This window comes from Leptosomus discolor, chromosome 7, assembly GCF_034619465.1.
Source record: "Leptosomus discolor isolate bLepDis1 chromosome 7, bLepDis1.hap2, whole genome shotgun sequence".
In the NCBI taxonomy this organism is placed as follows: Eukaryota; Metazoa; Chordata; class Aves; order Leptosomiformes; family Leptosomidae; genus Leptosomus; species Leptosomus discolor.
This window is the reverse complement of record NC_141397.1, coordinates 51271958-51285466: the sequence shown is the minus strand read 5'-3', so window position 1 is coordinate 51285466 and position 13509 is coordinate 51271958. Positions and strand designations below refer to the sequence as shown.

At 37.9% G+C, this 13509-nt stretch overlaps 1 protein-coding gene across 16 annotated transcripts in view; it reads left to right on the top strand.

Annotated features, from left to right (window-relative positions):
- Nucleotides 1–13509, top strand: part of DLG1 (discs large MAGUK scaffold protein 1) — a 167951-nt gene extending 154442 nt beyond the window's left edge. For 11 of the 16 annotated variants that reach the window (XM_086468711.1, XM_086468708.1, XM_086468707.1 and 8 more), the window contains 6 exons: nt 2834–2884; nt 5699–5800; nt 6054–6226; nt 9839–9948; nt 10318–10409; nt 13174–13509. In XM_086468711.1, coding sequence (XP_086324837.1) covers nt 2834–2884; nt 5699–5800; nt 6054–6226; nt 9839–9948; nt 10318–10409; nt 13174–13280 — 635 coding nt within the window. In that variant the 3' untranslated portion in view covers nt 13281–13509. Of the gene's footprint in view, nt 1–1275; nt 1312–2833; nt 2885–5698; nt 5801–6053; nt 6227–9838; nt 9949–10317; nt 10410–13173 lie in introns of all 16 variants that reach the window. The other 5 variants (XM_086468712.1, XM_086468710.1, XM_009952026.2 and 2 more) reach the window with 2 other exon arrangements.

Below are 13509 nucleotides of genomic sequence, written 5' to 3'. Positions count from 1 at the left end.
ACCAATTAAAACCTAAATGTAAATTTAATGCTGACAAATATAATTACATGTAGTTGAGCTTAATACTGGAAGCATAACTAAACTGTGTAATCTGTTAAATAGTTTAATAACTGTCTACAGTATTTCACAACCGATACTCAGATTTAACATGTATACGCTTCTACTGAAAGTAAAGACAAACATGTATTTACCCTTGCTTTCAGCTTTCATTTCTCTATTTTGTCAAGTGTGGGTGCTTAGTATGAATTGTCTTCAAAGCATATGACACACATGCAGTGCTGGAGTCAGTATGATAGATTAGCATGCTAGTCACGCATGCACGTTCTCTCTCTCTGAAGATACGGTGTCTTTTAAATACTAGACTGAGTTAGCTTTTTTACTAGCCCAAGCTACAGTACTATTTACTATTACCCAAGCTACAGCAGTACTACATGCTCACAGCGGGCAATATGCTGCATGATACTGCTCTACAGTGCTTTAAAAATGTCTTAAATGAGAGCCAGAACATCAATCCCACTAGTCATTTCCAGCGAACAGCTCCTCAGTAAGGTGTATGGTCCAGACCTAGAACTCAGCAGTGTGGGAAGATGGAAAAGTTGAGGATTTGAAGAAGAGTATGAAAAGAAGGAACAGTAAAAGTCACGCAGGGTGACAGTGAGGAGTGGCTCACTGATCAGCTGCTGCCTGCCTGCTGACTGTATAATGGGCATTTCAGAAACAGAAACAATTTCTGTTAGGGTAATAAGGAAGGTGGTTCATTAACAGATAATCTTTGTTTGGAAGCTGTAGGTCTTCTCAGAGGTGATGATGCACATTTTTTCTTTCAGATGATTACACTCAGGGAGAGAATTTACATATGTATATAAAATTCTAACAGTGCTGTAGACTGTAATTGAAAGGAAACCAGTTGGGGGAGGCATTCATGACCCCTGAGAATAACACAAAATGGAACGTGTATGGAAGTTGCCTTCGACAAACTTAGAAATTTTAACCATTTTTAATGACATGCCATTAAAACTATCTAACCATGACTGTTTCTTCATAAATTTGCTGCTTTCCTCCCTCCCTGCCCCCCCAAGTTTTTCTCAGAGCTTGCTTTATTTATGTTTAAAGCTCATTACTGGTACTGCTAGTTAGTTTTTTACTCCATTGTTACTTGAGAAACCCTGATTTTGTTATGAATGTTATGGATTTGCTTATCTGAATGTGTCACTCCAAGCACTTTTTATTAAAATTATTTTTTAAATTTCTTCTTACTGCTGTCTAATATGAAAGTTATCTTGATTACAGATGAGTACGGTTGCTCAAAAGGTTCATTCTATTAATATTAACTTTTCCAAAGTATTGAAAAGCAGTGACAATATATACTTTTTGCCCTCAATCAGGGGATGCTTTTTACTTACTTCAGTAGTTTCCTTAACTAATTTTTGACCTTATAGCAATGTGGCTTCTCCAAAGAAGTATCTAATTATATGTGAGCTGGTTCTTTTGTAGATGAGTTGATGGTTGGTGATTCCCTATTCTTCTCCCTAGCCTAAAAGGGGTTCTGAAAGTATATACTGTCCTTCTAAATTCCATTTGCATGAGTAACTTTTTGATATATTAAAATATACAGGTTGCATGTTTTCGTGTCTGTCTTAAGGTATTCCTCACTTGCAATAACTTACAAAATTAAAGTGTTCATTCATGTATTGCTGTAGTACAGTTTGAATGCAAATTTACTGCAAATAATAGAAATATTTCTCTTAATGAAATTGTACATTTTAGATTTAAAAGATCAATGGTATTAGCTATGAAATAAAGATTATATATAGAAGCAATATATGAATTTACAAATCTTTCATCTGCCATCTGTATCTGTGCAACTGTGGTACAGCATTGGTATGTTCCTTTGCCTGTTACAAGTATGGCTTATGAACTGCAAAGACTGTTCCAAAATTACACAAGTGAGTTATTGAAGGACTGTATTTTATTCAGAGTTTACAAAAATGCCATATAATTTGAGCTTACATCTTCAGAATTATAAATTTTCTGCTGTCATGGAGTTAATTTTTAGTAATTTCGTTGCAAGAAATCTTACTCAGATATATCTTGTTAGGCTAGAAATAATCTTTTAGAGAGATGGCAACTGAGGTATATTTCAGATGCTTCACTAACATTTAAAAAGCCTGCAGCTGTCAAAGGTCAAAATTCAGTTATTTTGGTTTCATTCACTGCTGATGTGCTTTCTGGAGCTGAGAATAATACTAAGCATTCTTTGTTTTCAACTTCATCTTTAAAAATTCATTAATAAAAGAATAATTACTTAGTGTTTTTTTTTTGTAGAATTAGAGTGGTGGAAGATGTTTATATAAATGCCACTTCATGATAAAGTTAATGGAAGATATGTCTGCTTTGACATACATGGTTGTTAGCCCTGTATAAATATAGAAAAATATTATTGTAAATGCTGGCCTCAGTGTGGAGAATATTCATGATGCAGGTGTCATTGCCTCTAGCAGTGAATGATAGCATGCATGCATTTCAGGGAAACACGTATAAGAGCATTTCAGTAATGCTTTAAAATTCTTTTGTGCTTGATGTCAGTCTGACATGCTAACGTAAACCAGGAAATTATTTATACTGTATGTGTCTTACGCTTTAAAATTTTGTGTTTGGCTTATCTTTGTGATTTTTATAATTCATCGCTCTTGGAAAAATGTCCTTCATCAGAATCGTTGTAATGCATATTACTGAGGAATGTCTGTATCATTATAGTTCATTGAATAACTCGATTTAAATGTGTTGGTTTAGGAAAAAGATACATATACGTGTCTTTGCATTTAAATTTTAGGTGGCCAAGAGGAATACGTCCTGTCATATGAACCAGTCAATCAACAAGAAGGTCTGTAGATCTCACTCAGTATAAAATAAATATCTGAATTATCAGAAGCTTCATGTGCCCTTATATACTGAGCACCATGATAAATTTCTTCCCTGTTTTGAATTTGTTACTATTATTCAAATGAATAAAGCAGAAAGGCATAAATTATTAAACACAATTGCTAAATTATTTAGTGCAAAATCCAAAAGTGTGCTACTTAAAATAACTTATGTGTGGTTTACATTGCATAAGGAAAACATGGTATGTCCAACAGTTCCGTCAATGCCAACCTCAGAAATTATAGTTTCCTTCTCTTTCATTTTGCTTTAGTATTCTCACTGTTGCAAAGAGTGTGTCAATAGATCATTTGTCTGTTTTAGTAAGCTTTAATTGAAATGTCTCCAAATCGTGTCAGTCTCCCATTTCTGTGTGGGCTTCTTACATGGCTAATTTGATTAGCAATTCCCAAGTACTTTTTTTTTTTTTTTTCCAGAAAAATATTTTTGAATGAGATGGAAATTGATAGGAGAAAATATTTTCTCACAGTTGCGTTTAAAATAAAAGGCTTTTCACTGATTCACAACAGGATGCTATCGTGTCCTTTTCATCTTGGTCCTGATCTTGCTTCACTGTGTGTAATAGATACAGAACTTTTAGCGTTCCCATTCACCATCACAGGTGCTAACGGTTGATTTACATTATCTGATACATAGCTCATATATTTGTAAATTAATCTGTAAACAGAATGTCTTTTGGGAATACTTGGTGTCTGTTACCAATCAAATAAGGTGGCAGTAGAAGTAAATATATATCATGCATTTACATGAAGTTTGAGCGTCAAGATTTTATTTCTGGTTTCATGCAGTGAGTGGCACAGCCCAGTAGCTTTTAATACCATTGTGGAACACGCATGCCGGTGTAAACTCCACTTTGACTAGTTAATCATGGCATATGGGCTCCATTTCATTAGTAAAAATAGTTACATAAGATGTAACACAAATGACATTATTTATATCATAAATTTGTAATTTTGGTAGGCTCCAGATAAAATCCTGGATGAGAAATGCATGAGTTAGACCGTGCTAGAGATGGGGAAAGGGCAGGTCCTCTTCGCTGTGCTAAATAAGCAATGGTTAGGCTAGGGAACTGGAGGTTTGTTACCCTCGAATGAGCAGCTGCTGGGTCTGTGTAGGTACGCATACAAGGTCTCACAAAATGAGAAATATCTTTTTAGCTGGTATTAGCTTCCCACGTTCTGATAGTTTAATGGTTTAGTGAGAACAGTAGTAATATCAAGTGAGTTAATATCAAGATTGAAGAGAAAAGATGTGAATGAGTCTTCGTACAAGCCGACGATTTAGTAACTATCACTTTGTAAGACTAAAGATTTGAGAGAGCCAAGTGCTCTGGCATTTAAATAAATTACTGTATTCCCCTTTGTGAGTCTAACCTAGTGTATGGGGAAGGCCATAAAAGAACCAGCACCTCGTTCTTTTGCTTAGGGGCAGTAATACATTCACAGAATCACACGGAATCACAGAATGTTAGGGGCTGGAAGGGACCTCGAAAGATCATTGAGTCCACCCCCCCGCCAGAGCAGGACCACCTAGAGCAAATCACACAGGAACGTGTCCAGGCGGGTTTTGAATGTCCCCAGAGGAGGAGACTCCACCACCTCTCTGGGCAGCCTGTTCCAGTGCTCTGACACCCTCACAGTGAAAAAGTTTTTCCTTATGTTAATGTGGAACCTCCTGTGCTCCAGCTTGCACCCTTTGCCCCTTGTCCTGTCATTGGCTATCACCGAGAAGAGCCCGGCTCCATCCTCCTGACACTTGCCCATCACGTATTTATAAACATTTCACAGTATTTTTTTTTTTTTAAGAAGCCCAGAGGAATAAGGAACTGTAATGACCAAAATTAATTTAAAGGTGCTTGGACTTGAGGCACAGGTGGTCCACCCTTAGCCTTTTAGCAAAGATGTTTGTTATTAAATTAATATGTTGACTGTTACTGGATCCAAGATGTTACTTTTATGAATATATTAATATCTGGGAAAGGAAGTAGTACTGAGAGTCATATTAAAATATATCTTGCAGGTCAGACTTTACTTATTTTGCACTTATTTGTGCAGTAAAGACATACTGAACCTAAAACTAAAATTTATACAGCTGAAATTATATGCTAATGCCCAGATACTTGGGCATTATTGTCTCCATGGTTCTTGCAGAATAATCAGATATTTTCTGCTTAAGCTTAATTGCCAACTAACTTTATAAAAAATTAAGCTCCTTTTAAAAGATGCTACGCTTCATCTTTGAAGGGTGTTAGTAGTTACGGAAACTATATATAGTTGAGTCTTTTCATACATGAGTATTTAATTGTGGTCTTAGAGGAAAAGAAGAAACTTCTTCCAACGCAACTAAAATTTCATGGGCTCTGCTACTGCTTAGTAAGCAGGTACCTACTGCTTAGGTACCTCATTGAAGTTAAAAGAATTTCAAACTTCCCCCTTTTGTTTTTTTCATTAGAGCGAAGAATCTTCCTTTGTGAAAAGATTCTTTTGTTTTTTGTTTTTTTTTTTTGTTCCAAAGACTTCATAATTTAAGACTCATCTTCAGTCACATAGGGTAATGATTTGAGAGTGAAGAACTAACATCTTACTGTGACTATGGTATTAATTGATTTACGTTGTTCAGTGTGTTTTTCTTCTCTTTAGGGGTACATATTCTTTTAGCTATTAAAATCATTACCATGTGATGAAGTTTATTTTGCTGAACTGTAAAAGTTAGCAGTCATACTGAAATTTAACTGATGTTATTCCTTTACGTTTCATAGTCAGTTACACTCGACCTGTGATTGTTTTGGGACCCATGAAAGACAGAATAAATGATGATCTGATCTCAGAATTTCCAGACAAATTTGGCTCATGTGTTCCACGTAAGTCTCAGCAAATACTGAAGCAATTCTAAATGAGTTTTTTTTGTTAATTTTCTTAATAGGCACCCTCTGTATGTTGAGTTAAAAAGAAGTTAATATATTTTCTAAACTTTATAGACCTATCTTAATTGTCAGTCATCTCTTTGCTTGTGAAATTTTTGTGGTATAAATGGGAGACTATTTTTGGATATTGTAGGGGAAAAAAGTCATTGTGTTTTGTTTTGCTTTAAAAATTACTGGTTTATATTTAAAGATACTACTAGACCAAAACGAGATTATGAGGTGGATGGACGTGATTACCATTTTGTCACTTCCCGAGAGCAAATGGAGAAGGATATTCAGGATCACAAATTCATTGAAGCTGGCCAGTACAATAATCATCTTTATGGAACAAGTGTCCAATCAGTGCGAGAAGTAGCAGAAAAGGTAAATCAGTGCCAGTTACTTTCATTTACTGAGGTCATGCTCTGACTGTGTTGATGGGGAAAAGAGAAGAATGGGACAAAGCCATTAGGAGCCCACCGATTTCAAAAGGAATTTGTACAAAACTAGAAACAAAGCGCATTGTCACAAATGCATTTAGGGAGATAATGACGCTTTGGAATAATGAAAGCATCGTGATTAAATTATGGGAAAAGAGCAACCTTAGTTTGTATCCTCTTATAAAAAGAGAATAGAGAAGAAATAATTGGAATTCCAGGCTGATTGGCCTAGCTCACATACAGAGATCATTAACTTATTAAGAATAGTGGTGGTGGAGTCAATTAATATGATGATTCATTTGATACACACCTGTGCAGAGGAAAACTTGTAAAAATGTTATTCTTTGTGTCCTTTATGGATTTAGCTGACAAAGGGAAAAGAGTAAATGGAATAAACTCAATCTTAAAAAGAATTTTTACATAACTACCACTACATTTTGAAGACTGACCTTGCTGGGTTTATCCTGAACAGTTTTTAGTTAACTATTTCTTGCAAAATCTAAATATTTCAAAATTCAAACTGAAGTTTACTCGAGCTATCTGAAAAAGAGTGGGAAGAAGGAAGCATATTTCTTAGAGTAAAATGCTTCTTTTAAAGAAATTTTTTTTGTGAAAATTTTTTGCAAATGTTCCATGTTAGGTTGATGAATGTTGTTCTACTGCTTACAAACTTGGTGCATTTACAGTAGGCAATGTTATCTGGTCTGCATGAGAGAAGAAACAGCTGTTTTCTAGGTGGGAACTCACAAGTGTGAGCACTTTCAGTCTGGAGATGCAGAGGGTAAGTGTGGTTAACCCACGTGACACAGGAGTGTAGTTAGTTCTCTGGAAAACAGTGTAGACCATTCTGGCCAAATGGCTGAGTGTTGTTATTTCTGGCAATTTAATTTACTTGAATCAGAAACAGGCTGAACATAGTGAGATTCTGTGGTTCATGTGATGAAGTTTTCCTCTGCTGTCCTTTTCGCCCTATGGAATAGAACCTGGGCCTGTGGTATATAGTGAGAAAAGTAAAGAAACTAAAATCAGTTACAAAATTGTTCAAGTAAATGAACAGTACTTTGTATGGGAAGCTGAAGCTGTGAAACTATCCTATGTGGTTAAATGATGAAGCTGTTTATTGAACAGCTTAAACATTACAAACCTGTCGGCAGGTGCTTCACCTGGTAGCACAGATACAATCCTTCAGATCCATCCTAGACCTGAAATGGACTGTGTTCTTTTGTCCATCTAGTGAGATTAGTAAGGTACAAAGCAGTTGTGAATCTTTTATAAACTGACATGAAGGACAAAGTACTACCAGGTGTCTCCTTGCTATTAAGTCTCTTGCACAGGCACCGTGGGACTTTGAGTAGATGCGGCAATTTCTCAGTTCCAACTAACATTATTTTTCTGGGATACAATGGCCTCTCCTTCAGAACTTGATGTCAAAATCATGACAGGGCTGCAACCTAGTTGATCTGGGCTACTCCCTCCTTGTATTCCTCTCGGTCTCGCTTGAGATGAGTCTCTTTGCTGGTCTTATTACTGGGATTTCCAAGATGCTTTCCAATGTTTTCTGTGACAAATTTAGGAGAAGACATAACAGAAGTGACTGCTACTACCCCAAAAGTACCAGAAATAGTATTCTTGCAATAGGTTTACATTGTGTTCATTTGCCCATGATTCCAGCTGGTCCCTATCTCTCTCATTTCCTTACCTATAATGGCTACAGCTAAAGATGCTTTTTGATGTCATTGTTTGGTTATTGTGAAAGGCACCGAGTGCTGTTTCTCAATCAGATGCAGTGCAAGTAAGGGACTGAAAAATATGTAAAATATTGTTTAAATGCATTGTGCAAAGAGCAAAATAGCCTCCCTGGATGAAAACATGATAATTGTATCATGAAGTATTTGTGTTTCCTTTCTTTGTCTTCCACATCCTCGCTTGGATGGAATTTTCGGGTTCTTTTTTCTTTGGAATTGCTAGCAGCTTGCATATCCGTGTGTCTAAGGCTGCTCTTAATGCATGTTCATTATCAGTTTGGAATAAACTGTCACAGTTATATTCCATAAGGTCCAGCACAGCTACTGTGCTGGCAATCTAGTCCTCGATGCTTTGCCCAAAATCCTTTGGCACCTGGCATAAGTTGTTGGGCCAAACACAGCAAATACAAGTGTCTTATCCCAAAAAGGGAAATGGACCAGGTAATGTCCTTAATTCTCAATTCCCAGAGTGTGTGCCACATTTAAAGAGAAACCATTTGAAAGATGTGGATAGGTCAGCACATGTCATAAAATACTCTGTTAGAACATACAAACACCTCTTTTAAGTGATACCAGTCAGCATCCAGATCCATGGACTGCATCTGGGAAACAGCTATCATCAGTTGAAAGTAAGCAGATATGCATTGTTCATATGGAAAGAACACTTCTGTTGTCCTTACACATTCCCAAAATAAATTCCTGTGGGTTTGTTGTGCAAGAGATGAAATGTAAATGATCCCAGTGATCTGTTCTGCCAGGAAGCAGAAGCATGTCAGTCATTTCAGACTGCAGTCACTTCCTTGCTTTTCAACATTCCCTCCAGGAATGATCTCCCAGGAGTTCAGGAAGTGTGTTGTCTGATATGAGTAAATATGAGTATGCCTTGTGGGTTTGTACCCTGACTCACAGAATTCTGCCATTCATATTGGTCTCCTGCTAAAGAAAACGCTTTTCTTTTTTTGGTCACCTGACAGTGGTTTTCTGTTCCTCTCCCGCCATCCCTTTTTAAAATGGTGGTAATGCCAAATTACTCCTATGCTACTTGGAAAGTAAAGAAATAAAAATATGTGAGTTGAAATGAGCATATCGGAGATGAGAGGATCTGAGGAACAGGAGGAGCCTTTGAGATGAGATATTGCAAAGAGCTGGAAAATTGCTTATAATGGGAGAGTAGAGGTGGGGAGAAAAGCAGCCCTACAACATTGTCTTCCAGCTGCCCAAAGAACGCTTAAGTTATATTTGTTTTTCTCTGAAAAAATAATAAGCCCAAATAAATTGCATTCACCATCTCAAACTTTGTATTCTACTGCGTGGTATCTGGAGGAGAGTGCTTGTATTCAGTTCCATCTAACAATTCTGATGGTAGCATATTTCCATGCCATCAGGGGTGGGTACTCCCTCAGGTATGTGAGTTAAGTCATCTGGCTTCTCTCTGAACTGCATCTGTGAGATGGCCACCTTCCTAAAGGATCCTCAAATTATGTTAAAAAAAAAAAAAAAAAAATTCATTTGGGCGGTGTGGCTGAAGTACGGCTGTTCCACTGGATGATTCTGCATTGTTGATTGGGCTGCAGCCTCTGGTGGAGAAAGGAAGGAAGAAAGGTCAGGAACATCTCAAATGATGTATGATCCCAACAGAGGAGCACTGTGGGACCTTGTGCCAAAGTGGTGAAATCATATATCATTGATGCAAATGCTCTAATTTTGTTGGCTTCAGTGGAGACGTGTTTTGTCTTCTAAATTATTACGCTATGCATACCTGTGACTTAAACTTTTCTTAGTGTCGTTTTCCCTTCTCTTTCACTTTTTAGGGTAAACATTGCATTCTTGATGTATCTGGTAATGCGATCAAAAGGTTGCAGATTGCCCAGCTGTACCCAATCTCCATTTTCATTAAACCCAAAACAGTGGAAAATATCATGTGAGTAAAAGTAAAGTACCTCAGGCTACGTTGTTTGAGACTGTCATTGTATTTGTAAAGCCAGCTGCAAGTTATGTGAAAACGTAATATTTGCATTTTAAACAATATTTAATTTCCTGAGTTTAATTTCTAGGGACTTATAGATGGGGTATCTAATCCAAATTAAAGTTCTTGAAATGTCATGCTGAATTCCATGCAACGTAGTGTCAGAACATGTCGTTCCCACTACAGTCTTTGCTTAGGTGTGTCATTTAGGAGACTGCCTCTTATTAGGGTTAATACTCAGACAACAGTCTAAAATCTTATTTCAAAAGACTCCAAGTATTTTATAGTAGTTTTTAAGTGTTGTTATAATGTTTTCAATTTCAGGGAAATGAATAAACGCTTAACAGAAGAGCAAGCCAGGAAGACATTTGAGAGAGCTATGAAACTGGAGCAAGAATTTACTGAACACTTCACAGGTGTGTTTTGCATGGGGCTTCCCTTGCCAGAGTTGAAATTTTATTGCTTGCTGTAAAATAGTAATTGCCTTACTGCTGAGATAAGGCTGAACTTTGTTTTTTGGCTGATCTGTGGTTGTTTTGAGGCACAGAGCCATCTTAGTACCTCTACGGTGATTTCAATTTGACCAATTAATTCAATGTATACAAAAATCTACTGGGAGATTATTTTAGGCTTTAAAAATTGTGACACTTTCTACCATTTTTCCTAGGTATGCAGATGTTTGCTTTGTTGATATATTGTAAGCTTAAAGCTTTTTATTCGCAGAGCTGAGGTTGACCAGCAAAGCTCCCTGTAGAAAATTTTTTTCGATCAGGAAGTAAAGAACGATGGTAATTAATTAAGCATCTGGAAATTGGGCTCTGCAGCATTATTGTACTTAGCAAATCAAATTTGTGTATGCCATGGTCCTGGCTGTAACAGCAAGGGATGGGCTGCAAGCACTCAAACTGTGCTAACTGTTTGCGTTGTGGCTTGCAGTAGGAGGAGATTGACAAAGCCAGGTTTTTCAGGAGGACAGAAATGAGCCTTCCCTATTCCTGTCCTAGATAGGCACTCACTCCTTTCCTTTCTGTTACGTTCTCTTTTGCACTGTTTCAGTGTTTGCTGCCCCATTCGCGTCCTTTCTGTGACATGACTTCTTTGCCCAGTTCCTTCTTCCATGTGGGCAGAGCTGTGAATGCAACAGGCCGCTCCACCTGGGCAGGGGCACAGGAAGGGGTCATGGTTTCATGTAGGAGGAAGATAGAGGAACCAGTAGACTCACTGCCCCAGTCTTCCCACTGCCTTGTTCTCTGCATTGTGTGCTACCCACACAATGAACAACTTGTGTCCATCCCTTTTTGTCCCATCTCCCTCCCTCCCTCTCTGCTGCCTCGCCGCTGTCAGTTTATCCCAATACAGCATCTAGCTCTCCCAGCCTTCGCATAGCGCGCTCTCTGTCTGCACCCAGAAAGTTACGGGACTCTCCACATACATTGTGAAATCTTCCTATTACAGAGTCTATTACCAAATGAATTGCAAATGTGTCAGCTTTGTTGTTCAGGAAACAAATGAGTTTATTTTAATAGATATTAATGAAATAGTTAGCTGACATTCTCCTAGGCTGTCTCAGGACATTATATAGGAAATTTTTTCAGGAAATTAAGAGACATAATTCAAAAACCTATGATCATTTTTCAGTGCTCTAGTGCTCTGGGCCATGTTTCTTCTCGGAAGTAGAAGGCTTGTTGACAAAGGAAGACAGCAATGATCACACATCTGTCCTTGGTAATCCAGTTCAGGCTAGAAATCATTTCTGAATCTGTTTGAGATTCTTGAAGACGTTACAAATCCCAGTTACTAATTACAGTTTGGAGGCTGCCACCCATATGAGTCAGGTGCTAAAAGAGAATGTGTGAGCATTCCCTGTTAAAAAATACCACAGCTCGTGTGGGGTAACTGAAATCAACTTCATCAGCAGCTTAAGTTTAAACAGATTTAAACTTTGCACTGAAGCATGTGAAGAGCACATCCATCTTCTGTTTTGAGGGTATTGAGCTTTGGAAGAGGTGTGGTTAAATACAGCTGCAGAGAAGTAATATGCTGAAGCTTATAGCTACTGGCATTGCAAAGACATTTCTAAATCTTTCTAACGCACTGTTGTGCTGTGAATATCACACTTGACCTGTAATAATTGAACAGCCTCCTCCCACAGGCACTGTGACAATGGACTGCAGATGGGGAGAAAGTTTTTTAAGAGTTGGGAATGATAGGTAGCAATAAAAAGGAAGTAATTTGCATGAAAGCAAAGCTCGGAAGCAGCAGTAATATATTAACGCACAAAAGAGTGAGTCTGGCCTGTCTCCAAAATTCTTTCATGCTGAACAATGTTTCTCCGATTATCAACACTGAGATGGCAGTCCTAATTAAAAAGAAGTTGCTATCTCACAGTGATTGCTTTTTCAGACTGAAGTGTGGTAAGAACAGCTTAAACTTCATCCTCATTTTCACCAGACTGTACTTTACTCTAAGTCAGAACACGTCCATATTGGCTCATTCCTAATTATTTTCTAGCCTTGGAGAAAATATATCTAACTTACACCATCTGAATATAAATTGCACTGTTAATTATATAAGGAAGCCTGTTTTCTGTAAAACTTGAATCTATTGGCTGGGCAACAAACTCCATGAGTTCCTCCTCTTTTTGGCCAAAAGCAAAGGTAGTGCTAGCAGGTAGAAATCCAAAAGTCAGCCAGTCTTGCTGTGAAGTTTCAGGATCCAGACAAGGAGTTCAGCAGCCTGCAGTACAGCAGGCCTGACTCAGACTGACCGTGTAAGGACACAGTCCTGTACTCTGTCTTGCCTTGTTGCGTTGGAAACACCTATGAAAGCTGGACCAAAAAGAGTACTGGAGGATGTGAATTGACTCAGGCAAGTTCTAACATGGTTAGGAAAAGCAAAAAAAACCTCCGCAGTTGTGTGTGTATACTTGAGTAAAGCAAAAACCACTTCCTAACCCCAAGCCCCCGAGCGGGAGCAATGGCGCTTTGTGTGTCCTGCAGTCCCATCAACAATGTGCTTCACTCCAGCACAGAAACCAGAAATCTCGATGGGTGTCTGTTCCTTCAGCAATCTCAAATCCTCTTGCCACTCTGAGAGGAAAGAACAGCTTGGCTTGGAACATCTTGGTTTCTGTATGGAACTAGGAAGGATGATTGCTGATTGCCACATTATGTTTTGCAGCTATTGTCCAAGGAGACACACTGGAAGAAATCTACAACCAAGTGAAACAGATCATAGAGGAACAGTCTGGGCCTTACATCTGGGTTCCAGCAAAGGAAAAATTATGAAAACAGATTTTTATTTTTCATTTTCTAACTGACATCACCTACTACATCTGACGACTCTTAAGCCCTTCCAGTGGAGCCTGCCTCTAGTTCCTTCCAGCGTGATTCATACCCTAACCATCACATTCTGCAGTTCCCATAATGCTTTACATTTGGTGTCTCTCTTAGTTTAAATAATTTGTATTATTGTGTGTTGTTGGTTTGCCATTTTTCAAACATGCCAGTGGAATGG